Genomic DNA, 14,119 nt, shown 5'->3' on the forward strand with positions numbered 1-14,119 from the left:
TGTTCCCCTGTGAATAAAGTATTGGTTCTTGAGATTTGCATGTTATTGCATTCTGTTTTTGATTATATTTTACACAATGAGGCAGTTTTGGGGGGGAATTCGGGTTGTAATAAAGTAAGAACTGAAGGAATTTTTACCCCTCAGCCATAAGAGGCTGAGGGGATGTTGTCATCAGGCAGGCATACGGGCAGCATGGACACCTGAGTTTGTGAATGCAATAACTCAAGAACAAGGTGATGTAGAGTTCCAATCTTAGTGAGCTCAACCTCAAGGTCAGAGGTCAGGTTTTCTGGAAATCTTGTGAATGCCATAATTTGAGATTAAGGATTGAACTAGGAGGCTAAGGGTTATGGCTAAGAAGTACCACTGGCAACTGCCAATTTGACCAGCTCTTACTAACACTGCTTCACTTGCAAGTAATTTCTCTGTTAGGAACCTTCCCACACAAATTTGACTGTTCAAAGGCACCCATACACTGTTTTGTGTTCTCATCCAGCAGCTGCAGTCTCTCCACTGTGTGTGCACAAACAGGTAGTTTTGTAACTACGAAAGAGCCATAGGGAAAAAGGAGGTCTGACATCAGAACGTTTTTTTAGCTGTGAAAGTCTTGTAAATATTAGTGCAATACACATACAAGTCCAACCTGTAAAATAGACCCAGCATTTTTCATTTCTTATGTTTTGCTGTGATTTTGTATTATTGTTTATGTTTTAGGTTCATTAGTAGTCTTAAGTTTAGTCTGTTTTGAGTTTCTTATATTCGTGTGTCTCTGTCCTCTGTGTCCCTCTCTGTATGTTTGTGTTTATCTGCACGTGGGTGTCCTTGTGTCTTGTTTCCCTTTTCTGTTCCCACGTGCCCCTTCCTCGTGTTCATTCCATGTCTCTCCTGTCTGACATGTTTATCCATATTTCCCCAGCCCATCATGTCTCTCTCCCTCTCTTTCTCTCTCTCTCTCTATGTCTCGTGTCCCTTAACTGTTTCCCCGTCCCACTCGTTGTCTCCTTCCGTTATCTCCCTAGTCCATCTTGTTTCCGAGTGTTTTCCTCCCAGCTTCCGTGTCATCTGTCTGGTGTGCGTCATGTTCAGTTTTGTTTCCCCGTCTCGTTAGTTAGATCACGTTCAGCTGTGTTCCCTGCTGTGGTTTGTTCCCTCGTTTGCCCTTGTGTGTATTTATGTCTGCAATCTCCCTCATACCCAGCTGTGTGCTCTGTTAATTGGTTTAGTTTCCTGTATTCTCTAGTTCAGTTTTGTTTTCTACAGGTATGACAAAAAAATTGTTACTGTTGCTTCCATATTCAAAGCCATAACTGCAAAAAAAAGTTACAACAAGCATTTCTGTTTCAGTCATTGACATCTGTATTCACTTATTTATTTTCAATTCTGGTTAGAAATAACACTCTGGAGTTTGTGGCTGCCCACCACTCCGAAACAATAAGGATGGGTCAAAAATAATTTCCCCCAGAGATACAAATCTAAATGACAGCATTCAAGCACAAAGACATCGCCCTCAAAAATAAAACACAAAGACGTAAATCATGCCTCAATGAAGAGGAAAGAGAGAAAACATGCTGGAAATTTTGATGAATAATGAGTTTATAAGTTTAATTGGATGGTACCTCTGGATAAGCCAGCCCTCTTCTCCTTAAAAAAAAGACCATACATTGTAATTATCCCAAATATTTTTTTTATACTAAAGTATTTTAATTAAACTAACATTTTGTCTTTGTACTTCAGGATCCATTCATTGCTGGTGTTTTGTAATTCCTCAGTTGTTCCAGGAAGCCGGGGTTTGGTGAGGAGGTGGGCCGAGCTGATTTGACCAATGAGAGGGCAGCATCAAAAGACTGGCCATCACATGACATCAGGTAGCCAGTGACCACAGCGGGTGCACGTGACACTCCAGCGTTGCAGTGGACCAACACCACACCTTTCTAATGGAGAAACGCACAAAAATTATAATATTAACACCACATCATTTATAAAAGATCAATATTCCATTCTTTGCCACTTGGGGCAAAATATCCTCATAAGGTCATGTTGTGCGTTTATTATTTCATAACAGTCTTCATCCATAGGCATGTGGGGTGATGAAGGCACAGCTCCTGTTTGTCACTCTTTCATCTTTGCTCACAGCTTGGTTAAGTTTAGCTTCTAAAAACTAATTGATTAGTATCTAATTGTGAAAAAGTAGTTCTCATAATCCCTAGGTAACAGACAGACCTTTGCAGGTCAACATCCACATGTTGTTGCTGTCTACTTTCACTTGGGACAGTGTTTTAAAACAATCTTTGCTGTGTGCTCCTCTTTCAACTTTGTGGTGTTGTTGGTTCTTTGCCCCTACCACAGAGAACATTATAGACTATTTATAAAAGATCAATATTACATTCGTCCTTCCAATTTCTTCAGCTTATTAAGGCCAGCGAGGCATTACCAAGCCAGCCGATAGATGTAATCTCTCCAACATCTTCTGGGTTTACCCCAGGCCCTGCTCCTGGTAGAACACGCTTGAAAATAGTCACACAGGATTGGCCCAGGAGGGGTCCCAAATCGCTCAATCGGGACAAGATCAAGCTTGAGGTCTAAAAAATAAAACCGGTGTAAAATTGTCTTATGCTGTAATGCTTTTACCTTTGGAAGTGAAGTCACACCTGAGTTGAGCACTTTCTAGTAGTAGTAGGAGAAATAGGCTTTGTTTGGGCCATTGCCCCAACACTAATAATACCTGTAGTGCAACCCAGTGTCTGATTTTCCCCTTAATCCTTAGTTTGTATGTTTGTTTGTCTGTTGCACTTAAAAACACCAGTGAATCATGTTCGCAGACAGATCCCTGGTCAGTTTTCTCCGTATAACTTCTTCTAAAAGCTTTTGTATTGTAAACTTGGACATGGTGGCAACAAAAAGGGCCAAGATAACAGTTTCATTACCACAGATCCCCATCTCGTTTCATGATCTCATGATTTCATGATCTTGAAGTATTTAAAGTAACATACTGTAAACTAAAGTGAGATATTTTTTCTGTCATTAACATTAACGAACAGAATTTAAATTTTATGTCATTGGTTTGTTTGTTTTTTAAATCTACTCATTTGAAAGAAAGAACTTAATCTTGGCACCTTATTCTTTGCATCCATAGAACATGGATGTCTACATTAGAGACAAGAAAATTAATATTAAATTATATTCACTGACAGAATATAATTCTAATTAAACATCTCTCTCTGTCTGTTCTTTCACTGTTTTGTTGTTGTTTTTAATAATATTTAATTTTGACTTTTCCTGATTCACCACATTCAAAACAGCAGATCAGAGCCTTTGCTTTGACGTCAGGGTGTCCAGGCTGATCTTCACGCTTCAACGAGCTCTTTAGTTAATAGGCTTGTTTGTTTGTTTGTGTCTTTGGATGCACATTAGCTTCTCTATTGCAGTCTGTATCTTCCTTCTCATGAAAGGTGTACACCATAAGCTGTGTCTCAGTTACCAGGCTGAGCATTCACTGGTCAAATCAGCTGATTTGACCAACGTGCAGAGAAACAATAAGTGCTATGGAGAAAAAGTCACAGTTCTCCATTAAGACTATTTGAGGTTTTTTTACACATTCAACAATGTTGTAAAAAGCTGACCTCTTTATCAACCAAATTTGAACAAATATTTCTAAACAGGTACAAAATTACAAAAACAGTCATTAAAGTCTGATTTGATGACCCAGTGGTGCGTGTTAGAGTGGATTGTTAAATGTTTGTCATTTTTATGCTTGCCAACTTTGATGAAAGGGATTCCACTGTCCTTCCCCCCAGATTCTCGGGGTTCTGGGTAGGGGGCTGTAAGGTTTTATTGCAGATACATCCTATCTGGAGGATCTACTTCTTTTGATCTAAGCTTCCTGAGTTTATGACCCTTTGATCAGCAGCACACACACACACACACACACACACACACACACACACACTCCTACTTACATATAGAAGTTCACACATATACATACAATGCGGGGGGCGTTGCTTTGCTGTGTTTTGTGTGAACTGTCTCTCAATAAAAGCCAGCGAGAGGAGGCCATCATGGGGGTCATTTTCGTGCTGGACACAGATGAGGCCTCCCTTGCGCAAGTAATCGATCGAACGCTGTTGCCTTGTTTTCTTTCATGATGAATAAGTCTCTAGAACTAGCGGGGTTTGTGGGAACAGACCCAACATTTATTTGGTCCTTCGAGCCGGATCCCAACACATCGCCTCCACCGCGAGGGGAGGGAGAGGACGCCACCGCAGTCTGCTAGCAGCCATCGTCTGGGACGATTGACGAAAGCCCTGGTACTTTGCTTTGTTCCAGGCCGGACAGTTTGCGCCTGAACTCCCCACGGGATGGATGGCGATTGACGGGAACCAGAGACTCTTCCCATGAACGAAAACAACACGAACAGTGAGTAGAAAAGGCCTTATGCGTCACTGAGACTGCGCGGGCAGACGCGGGTCCAGGGGAGCGCTGGTTGCGCGGGTTACACGCGAACCTAAAACAATAGAGAGCGGCTACGTGCCCGTGCGTTAAAGCAGGTACGTGAGTGCGCAAGCTGTGCGTGTAGACGCAAGCTACCTGGCTTCTCCGCCAGTGTTTTTGTTTTTGTTTTATCTTTTTGATTTATTTAAGGAGGTTTAAAGAGGTTTCTCCACCGAATAGAAGGAGGGTAAGGACGGTTTCTCCACCGAAAGGAGGATAGAGCTCTATAAAGATAAAAAAAGGTTCTCCGCAGTTAAGGGCGTTGAGTGTATGGTTTCTCCACCAATGGTAAGGAGGAAAGAGCTCGCCGCGGTAAGGGGGATTATAGGCCTAAAAAGAGTGTGAATGAGCGTATATGTGTGTGAGTGCCAGTAAGTGAACGCAGCAGCACAGAAGTTAACCTAAGCGGTGTTAATGGAATTCGGTGACCTGTTGTGTACACGTAGCCTGGGTTTTGGTGTAAGTCGCGTTGCCTGCTGCAAACTTAAAAGAAGTCTGCCTTGAAAGAGGATGAAATACACTGCAAAGTTTTTATTGGGCAGCACGTGGTGTGTGGATCGTTGAAGAATGAAGTGCAATTGTGCTCTAAAGCAGAAGCGAGTGTGAGTGTGTCTGACGTCATGGTGTGTGTGAAGGTATCCAGCTGGGGCAGACGTGATTCTGCAGGTCACCTGCCCAGCGGACAAAGAAATAAAATAGTTGTGTGGTAAATGATAGCACGAAGAGTGTTTGGTGTTTCTCAGCCTGAAACAGCTGTAATGTACTTTCTGTTTTTAAGAGAGAGAGAGAGAGATGTGTGTTGTTTTAAGCAGTGATGAGATTAATGAAAATGTGATGAGAGAGGAACACAAAAACATACAGAAAATGCATCAACTATACTAACCCTACATGCATATACACAATAAATGATACTCATGAGGACCAGACAGCATCTTAAGCATGAGATTCTGTTTGTCATCTTGTCCAAGTCACTAGTAAGATGAAAGTGATACATAGACTAGTGGACTGAATATTATAGGAGGACAGATGGTTGCATCATAGAGGAAAACAGAATGCTGATGAGGGGTCTTAAATGAGTGAGCTGAGTGAGCTGATTGTGAGTTTCTGGTGTGTGAAGAAGTTTTAACATGGCACACATTTGGATACATGAGAAGAAACTTATTATGTGATGAGACAACAGGGTTATGCTGTATGTTGTGTGTGGCTGATTGGATGGATGTTTGAGATTAAACTGGCTGTTGATTTGTCTTTTGTTACTAAGTTGAGCCTGCCAAATGGGTTGTTACAATTTATCCCCCTGGCATGAAAAACACGTGTCATGACTTAACAAGGTCTTTCTTTCCTTTGATTTCCTTTATTTTCTTTCCTTTCTTTTTATTTTGTTACTTTCATGGTGCACTGAAAGTTTCGTTTGATGATCTCTGTTTGAGCAGATATGCACGATTAGAACAGAAGCGCTATACGACTCGTCGTCAAGAAAACTGTTGCAAAAGTGAGGTTCTCCAAAAATTAAAATGGGCTCAGGAGAAAGCCACTTATTTGGGACAATCAGAAAACAAGTCCCTGGGAACTGACTGACTTAACACCATTGTGTGAAGTTAACCCCCACCTGACAAAGGTGTGGACGTATCTCTGTGTGTGTCTTCTGTTGCAGGAACAAAAGGAGACCACAAGAGGAAACTTGGGTCACATGACTATGTGAACTCTGCAAATTTAACCTTTTTTACTTTAAATTTTTCCTGTGTCTGTGAATTCACCATGAGTGTGTTATTAACTACTTTGTGTTGCTCACAGAGATTACTGTGAGAAAGAGTGTATACACCTGCGCAGCGCTAACATTTACTTCTTTTTACAGCAGAGTGTTAACTTTATGACCTTTTTACAGCATCTCTGGAATCTGGATGGCCGGCACCTGACCACCAGGATTGTTTATGTGTGTTGTTAATGTTTGTTTTTCTAAGAGTGCATGTAGAGGATTCAGCAGAAAACAGACAAGTGACATGAGAAAACAAATAAGAGATGCAGTGTTTATGGAATAGTTTAATATGGGCTCACTAGCTGGCCACTATTGAGCTCATAGTAAGTGGAGTGACATTGCTTAAGGAAAGTCACCAATTAAATTGTGGAATAAATTGGGATGATTCATGATTTGGGACAAATTATGATAATAATAATAGTGATTTAATGACTGGAGAAAACCTGCACATGATATTTGTCTTTTATGCTGAATACCTTATTACTCTCATGATCTATAGTTGGTTGAAAATGCGAAGTTTGATTTAAAGACTTTGTCTTCCAGGATACAGGCTCCAGGTGGAGCTGGGAGTTAAACAAGCTAAACATTTAATTGCCGACTAATGTTTTTACACAGGGTTACAGGTTGGAGTGAAGCTGCTCCAAGGGACAAACCCTGGAGATTGTTTTAGGGAGACTGTGCAACATTCTTGTACATGTCTCGTTGGGGAGTTGACACATGGCAGAAGCCATGTGGCGAGAGGAGTGTCATTTTAATTTGCAGATGTCGTGAGGTGCCATGACGAGAAGGAGTGACTGAGAGGATCGTCCACAAGATGGAAGCTGAGGCCTGGAGAGAGGCTTCAGAAGGATCGGAGATCGCCTTCAGCACAGAGAGCTGTGCTACTGAGCTTCCAGGAGATCGTCATGAGGAGACTTTTGCGCAGCAAAATCTTAAATAAGATGAAAGACTTTCGATGTTGACGTTGAGGAAGACAACTAAGGTGTACGACATGCTCTGCCTTTAAAATCTTCAGCAGCGTTGGAATCGTGAGAACCTGAGGGGGCGTGCCAGGCTCCAAAAAGTGACAGCGCAGAGGAGGTCCAGCGATGGACTTGTGGTTCTGTGAACAGCACAAATGCCAGGTGACTGTGAAATAACTAACAGCACTTTTTCCACAAGTGAAGCCGTAACTTACTATCCTAAAAGATTAGCTCTAGTTGCTTGTGCTTTACCTCCATGCGTGAGATCAATATGTGCAGCAGCTTAAGCTGTACAATGTTTCAGGATATAGTTTCACCTTTTTGACACTGTTAGTTCCACACGAGGTAGATGTCTACTACTGCAGACTAAAATTACATTTCTGTCACCTATAAGACGCTTGTCTTTAATGTTGCTGTTACTCTCATAACCATACATATAACCATAAAGTGATGCACAATTCTGAATCCGTTACACCTTTTGTCAACGAAAGAAGAGGGCACTTCTCATGAGTGTAGACAGCGCGTAGAGAGGGGTGTAAGCTGAGGGATGACTTAATAGCTGTGCCACTTGGTGAGGGAAAGGTTTGGTTTGTTGATGGTTTGAGCTTTACAGCAGCAGAGGGACAGACTAAAACAGGTTTTACTGTAGTAGATAGTGAGAAAGTTATCTGTACAGGACAACTAGCATGTTTCATATTTGCTTGAGCAGCAGGGATGCTAGCTTTAACGGAAGCGTGTAAAGCTGCAGAGAACCAAGATGTGACAATATACACTGATAGCCAGTATGCATTTGCTACAGTACATTTCTTTGTAGTGCAGTGAGTGGGACGAGGTGTGACGACCTCTACAGGGAAACCTGTAGAACACGCCAAACTCTTGCAAAATCTGCTGAAGGCAGAGTTATTATCCAGTAGAATTGCCGTTTGTAAATGTGCAGCACACATGTGAGGGAAAGATCCAGTTGCATTAGGGAATGCTTTTGCAGATAGAGGCATCTTTAGGAGCACATGGTGTTAACATTTTAGCAATGCAACACCAACAGACATTGCCTATTATGCGGAATGCACTGGTAGACATGTATAACCACTCACCTACTGCAGGAAAACAGTTGTGACTTATAGAAGGAGCGAGCTTGCAGGATGGTGTTTATTATCTGTGTGATACACCAATACTACCTTAGAATTTGTATAAGACTGCTGCTATTTTGCGCCATGGGCTTTGCCATGTCGCAACAGGAGGGAGATGATGACAGCAATAGTTTATACTTTAAGATTAAATACCTGAGCATATTAGCAGATTAGATGCTTTAAATGTTAAAAAATAAAGAAGTCTTGAGAACAAATGATCTGCCAGATGATTCTGTTTCTCCGCAGGAGCAGAGTCTGAAGTCTGGAGATTGGATGTTGATAAGGCCATGGAGAGGAAGTGCTGGTCCAGTCCATGGTGGAAAGGTTCCTATCGGATGCTGCTGACGACGACCACAGCAGTGAAGATCGCAGAAAGGAACACTTGGATACATCAAGCGCACTGCAAGAAGGTAACACACTTCCTGGCCGACTCTGGGTGATGGTGAAAAGGCCAGCGGTACAAAGGGGGGAGTATATCTCTAGGACCTCTCATCTCAATCCTGGTGAAGAAACCAACGGATCCTGAACCCAACTTAGAATGGCTGGGAATGTGCTGTTCGCCTTCTTGTGCCTGTGGACCCAGAGTGGGATGACAGGAGCGCACTGGGACAGAGCAAATCACACCCAGTACCCGCATTGGGTCTTCAACAACTACTGGTGGCAGTTTGGAAACACAACCGCTCACATAAAGAACGAGACCAATGGTTATGCTTGTGATGCCACTGGCTACACATTCTTCTGGACTGTGGCCATATAGCATCACTAAGAGTGAGACAGTTTGTTTGGTTGCCTTAGCAACACATCCAGGAGTAAACGTGGAACACTGCCAACTTTTCAACTTCTGAACCTGAATGGACGGTTGATTCACCAGTAGCTGGGAGGGTGAACTGCTCTGGTAAGACAGACCTGCTAGTCTGACTCAAAGTGTCTGACTCGCAGCAGGACATTGAAAAGCTAAATGAACTGGAAACAGGCCAGTTGCCTATGTGTATGAAGGGCAATGGATTAGTCCAAGTACCATGGAATTTGTACAACATCACCTATTCTTTGTGTCCTCTGCAAGAAGAATGTAAACAGAGAAGCCTTTTGTCTACATTTACATCATGAACACTTCGCTAAGCTGGTTGAGGCTTTGAGCCAAGAAGATCAAAACAGCTTGATCCAATTTCCTTTACAAAGCTTTTTCTGTGGTGACAACAGGACAGGAGAAGAGTTGTAAATGCAGATAATTCACCAGTTGACTCAAACCCCCACAGGATGCCTAAAGTGAGATGATTTGGGGGGTTGATAGGAGTCATAAAGAAGGGTGTTGACCAGGCTACAGCTTTGAAGTTAGCTGAGAGCCACATGGACAAACAATAAAGTCAAATGATGTGTTTGAATGTCTATGTCTGTATACAGTTGGATTGTAGTGACATATGATTTTTGAGTATGTTGATTCTTCTTGTTTGACTGTTACATTCAGTTGTTTACTTGCAGGAATACATAATGAATCGCACGACAGGAGTAGATGCACCACGAGGCTGGAGAGCTTGGTTAATGTCTGGTCCTTGGTGGCATTTTCTTTTGAAAATATTAATTCCTGTTTTTGGACTGTTGACATTTGATTTGTTTATGTATAGGATGAATTTTACCGTGTATAAGATCAATGCGAACTAAGATGATTTCTGATACATTTGTTAATCATGTCCTTTTACAACAGTATGAATTGACTGACATGAATGATATGACAGAAGCCTGTGTATAAATGACGCCTGCGCTGAAATTGTCAAGCAAGAGGTGCATGGATAAGAATATACTACACAGGAATAATTTGGAGCATAAAAATCACAAAACAGGAGGGAATGTTAGAGTGGATTGTTAAATGTTTGTCATTTTTATGCTTGCCAACTTTGATGAAAGGGATTCCACTGTCCTTCCCCCCAGATTCTCGGGGTTCTGGGTAGGGGGCTGTAAGGTTTTATTGCAGATACATCCTATCTGGAGGATCTACTTCTTTTGATCTAAGCTTCCTGAGTTTATGACCCTTTGCTCAGCAGCACACACACACACACACACACACACACACACACACACACACACACACACACACACACACATTCCTACTTACATATAGAAGTTCACACATATACATACAATGCGGGGGGCGTTGCTTTGCTGTGTTTTGTGTGAACTGTCTCTCAATAAAAGCCAGCGAGAGGAGGCCATCATGGGGGTCATTTTCGTGCTGGACACAGATGAGGCCTCCCTTGCGCAAGTAATTGATCGAACGCTGTTGCCTTGTTTTCTTTCATGATGAATAAGTCTCTAGAACTAGCGGGGTTTGTGGGAACAGACCCAACAGTGCGTTATGTGGATTATTATTCTAATCTAAATCATCAGAATATGTGATATTTTATATTGTCTCCAAATTATTAGCAATCAGGGGAGAAAGAAAGTACTCAGTCTGGCATGCAAAAAAAATATTTACTTTCTCCGGGTTGGGGTTTGGTATCATCATAGATGATGAATTTGGGACAATTTTGAAAAGGAATTTCTCAGAAAATAAAGGTCATAATAGAAAACTCAAAAGTAAAGTTGGTATCAATTAAGTTACATTCATTTATATATTTGTCCTGCAGTCATGAACTCTGTCACATGATGCCTTTGTGGCTGTTGCTGTCGTCATGGCAGCGCCCATATCTGAGCGTCATTACCAGCCAGATGGCCCACCGAGTAATTCGAGCTTGCATTTCAAAGTAAAAGCATCAGTTTGATTATCAGAGCTGGAATTACCACACACAGAAACATATCATTATGAGGATACACATACACACACACACGCACACACACATAGACTTCCTGTAATCAAACACCTCTAATGACTTTGTAATGACTCTATGTGTGTGTGTATGTGTGAGTGTGTGTGTGGGGTGTCATGTTAAGGTGAGCCGTGAGCTTCGCTGCTAAAAGCTTGTATGACACTGAGATCTGATCTGAGAGCAGTTTAATAAAACATGACCAAAACTAACCATCTATTATTTAAAGCCAAGGATGAGGCAACAAGGAGAGGAAACACGACGAGGTGACAAGGAGAGGTTACAAGGTGAAGAAGTGTTGAAACATTTGTAACATGTTAATGCATCCCTCAGTTTAAAACCCTTACATCTGACTGCTTGTTGCCATAAGCTAGTTAGTTTGTTAAGTAGTTCATTCGGCAAAAATACCCAGCTCTGCTGTTAATATTGCTTAATAGACAATTAATATAAATATTCATATTAATGTGTAGACCATGCCTATTCATCAATGTTTCTTTTTTAAATTTATTTTTCTCTATTTAATCATCTGTAATAGTTTTCAAAACATGCAGTGTAAAAGCCACAAACAGACAGCATGTAGTTAGCATTGAGATCACATGTTAGTTATGTCCTTTAGCATTTATGTTTATCAAACTAATGTCTACAGCAGCCATTCCCAAAGTCAAGAGAGCTGCAGCCTGCTTAAAAAACAGAAAATCCCATGGGGCCCATGCAATCTTAAATCTTCACTCAAAATACAAGAGAATGTATACAAGTAGAAACAACTATTCAAAAAACACACAACTGTTATTGCTAATGCTACCCAGTCATATGAAAAGTGTTAAGGCCAATGTGTGACCCAGCTCCCACTGGGAGAAATTACAAGAGAAATAAATTTCAGAGTAGAAATAAATTTAATCAATATTACTAATCACCTCCTAATACTAGTTTTAATTCACCTTTTATATAGATCAATTTATTTATGGATTTATCATTTAGATAAATCCACATGTAACTTAACATTAACATTAATAATAAACACATGCATAAGAAATTATGTCACCTCAGTCTGAGCCTGCTGGATGAAGTCACAGCATTCCTGGAGGTGAGGGAGGAGAACGGTGTCGGGATGATCCAGAATACTGACAGTCTTATAGATGAACAGGTCCGGGAAGACATTCTCCACCCCAAAGGCCACATTCAGGATGTGAGACACCTGAGGAGGATAACGTTTCACTATCACTATACTGATATTCATAAAATGAAGCTTACCTATGACTACACAGTCAGAGAAACAGGAACAGAAACATAATTTTGCTTTGATAGTAGTGACTGAAACTAACTCCTTGCTTGTAGGAAAAGAAGCTCACCTTGTGTTTTCTCAGCGTGCCAAAGTCATGTGCAGCATCCTGAGAACCTGCACACACACATACATAAAACTAGTTAGTGTGTGGTTTGACTCTCGCCAGGGTGCCGAATGAAAAACCTGCTGTGTGTATGCCCCAGCATCTACTGCAGGTCATGGGGTCATCAATGGTCTCCCACTAAATCAGTGAGCTCCGGGGTCACGTCTTCTCCCATCCCTCATATGTAGGGGCTCATGTTACGAGCTCAGTGGTTATCGGCACTGATGGGTTGAAGGGGACATTCAGGACGGACAGGGAGAGGAGATGGGCTCATCTGCTTAATTTATTTGTACTTCCTAAATTCATATCTAGGTGTTTGTTCTGCAAGTGCTAAAAACTAATAATAAATAGTGAGGATAATTGTATTTATACAGTACATTGTAATTTTCAGACAAAGCAAAGTCTCTAAAAGGGGAGCACTTCCCCCTAGTACCTTTGCATTTTTTTTCCAAATTATTTGGCCTTTGTGTTGCTCCAGTCTCCAGGAGTTCCTATGTGGATTGAGTCTTTCGTGGTGTCTGCTATTGTAATCCAAAATTGGCTCTATAATGTTGAATCAGGGCTCGCTGGGGGCCACATTATCCATTACCAGACTCTTGTCTTTCATGTGGCTGAAGCTCTTTATGACTCAGGTATAGTTGTATAGGAACAGCTTAAATTAGCTGCTGTTTCTGTCCTCTAAACCTCTCTCTCTCTCTCTCTCTGTGTAGAGCACTGATGGTTGATTCATCTAAAATTGTTTTGTTTTTTTAATTTCCTCACTTTTTTGGCACAAGCTGAATAAACAGGAATCACATGTTTCCAAAGAGACACAAAAGCTCTGTCTGTTTCCATATCCTCGAAATACATCCTCCTCTATCACCATGTTTTTCACTCACCTCAGCTTCTCACTTGGCTGTCCAACAGAGGAAAATGCCAGTAAAATGCTGAACCCCTTTTAACCAAATGAAATCACAGCCTAGTGGTTGACAGTGGTCGTACTCTTTAATATTTCCAGGTATTCAGACAAGCGTTATTTGTTTGGGTTACTCACCCAGTAGAAGGAAGGGCTTGACAATGCCAACCTGCAGGTCCCAGGAAGTGTCAGGGACATATCCCAGCATCTTCTCTGAAGGGGGGGCAGGGTCTTCGACCACAGTGATTGTTGAACCCTTCCAAGTCTCGATGATGCGACGGCCACTCAGTGAGGTCACACGGGTGCACTGCTTCCTCAGCCGCGTCCGAGAGAAATTGTGGATCTCCTCAGTCAAGGACTGCATGCTCAGACTGACCTGGACTGCACCTGAAAGATAAATGTAAATTAATATTTCAAATAACTCCATGTCATCTGTTTAGAGAACCGGATATGTACGAATGGGCTTACAGTTTCCTGTGATCTGAGGCAAGCTGTTTTGTAAAATCCCTGCATCGTTTTAGAAGAACAGAAAGCACATTTTTCCAAGCCATTTAAAGGGTTTACATCTTTGATGACACGGAATGGGAGCGCAGAGAGGATAGCAAGATCAGAAAGTACTGACACAGACTAGCTGAATAAGAAAGCACCTCCCCTTAAGTTTGCTCGTGTCTTTTGAGCTAAGGACCATAAATAAAGCTCTTTGAATTT

At 41.6% G+C, this 14,119-nt stretch overlaps 1 protein-coding gene across 1 annotated transcript; it reads right to left on the minus strand.

Annotated features, from left to right (window-relative positions):
- Positions 1-1,730: 1,730 nt before the first annotated feature.
- Positions 1,731-13,906, minus strand: dusp19a (dual specificity phosphatase 19a). Its single transcript, XM_063499870.1, has 5 exons — positions 13,880-13,906; positions 13,550-13,798; positions 12,481-12,527; positions 12,174-12,326; positions 1,731-1,931 (listed from the first exon to the last, which is right to left on the minus strand). The coding sequence occupies exons 2-5, from the start codon at positions 13,773-13,775 to the stop codon at positions 1,731-1,733; spliced, it is 627 nt and encodes a 208-aa protein (XP_063355940.1). The 5' UTR covers positions 13,776-13,798; positions 13,880-13,906.
- Between the last annotated feature and the right edge of the window lie 213 nt (positions 13,907-14,119).

Source organism: Pelmatolapia mariae, linkage group LG16_19 (genome assembly GCF_036321145.2).
Source record: "Pelmatolapia mariae isolate MD_Pm_ZW linkage group LG16_19, Pm_UMD_F_2, whole genome shotgun sequence".
In the NCBI taxonomy this organism is placed as follows: Eukaryota; Metazoa; Chordata; class Actinopteri; order Cichliformes; family Cichlidae; genus Pelmatolapia; species Pelmatolapia mariae.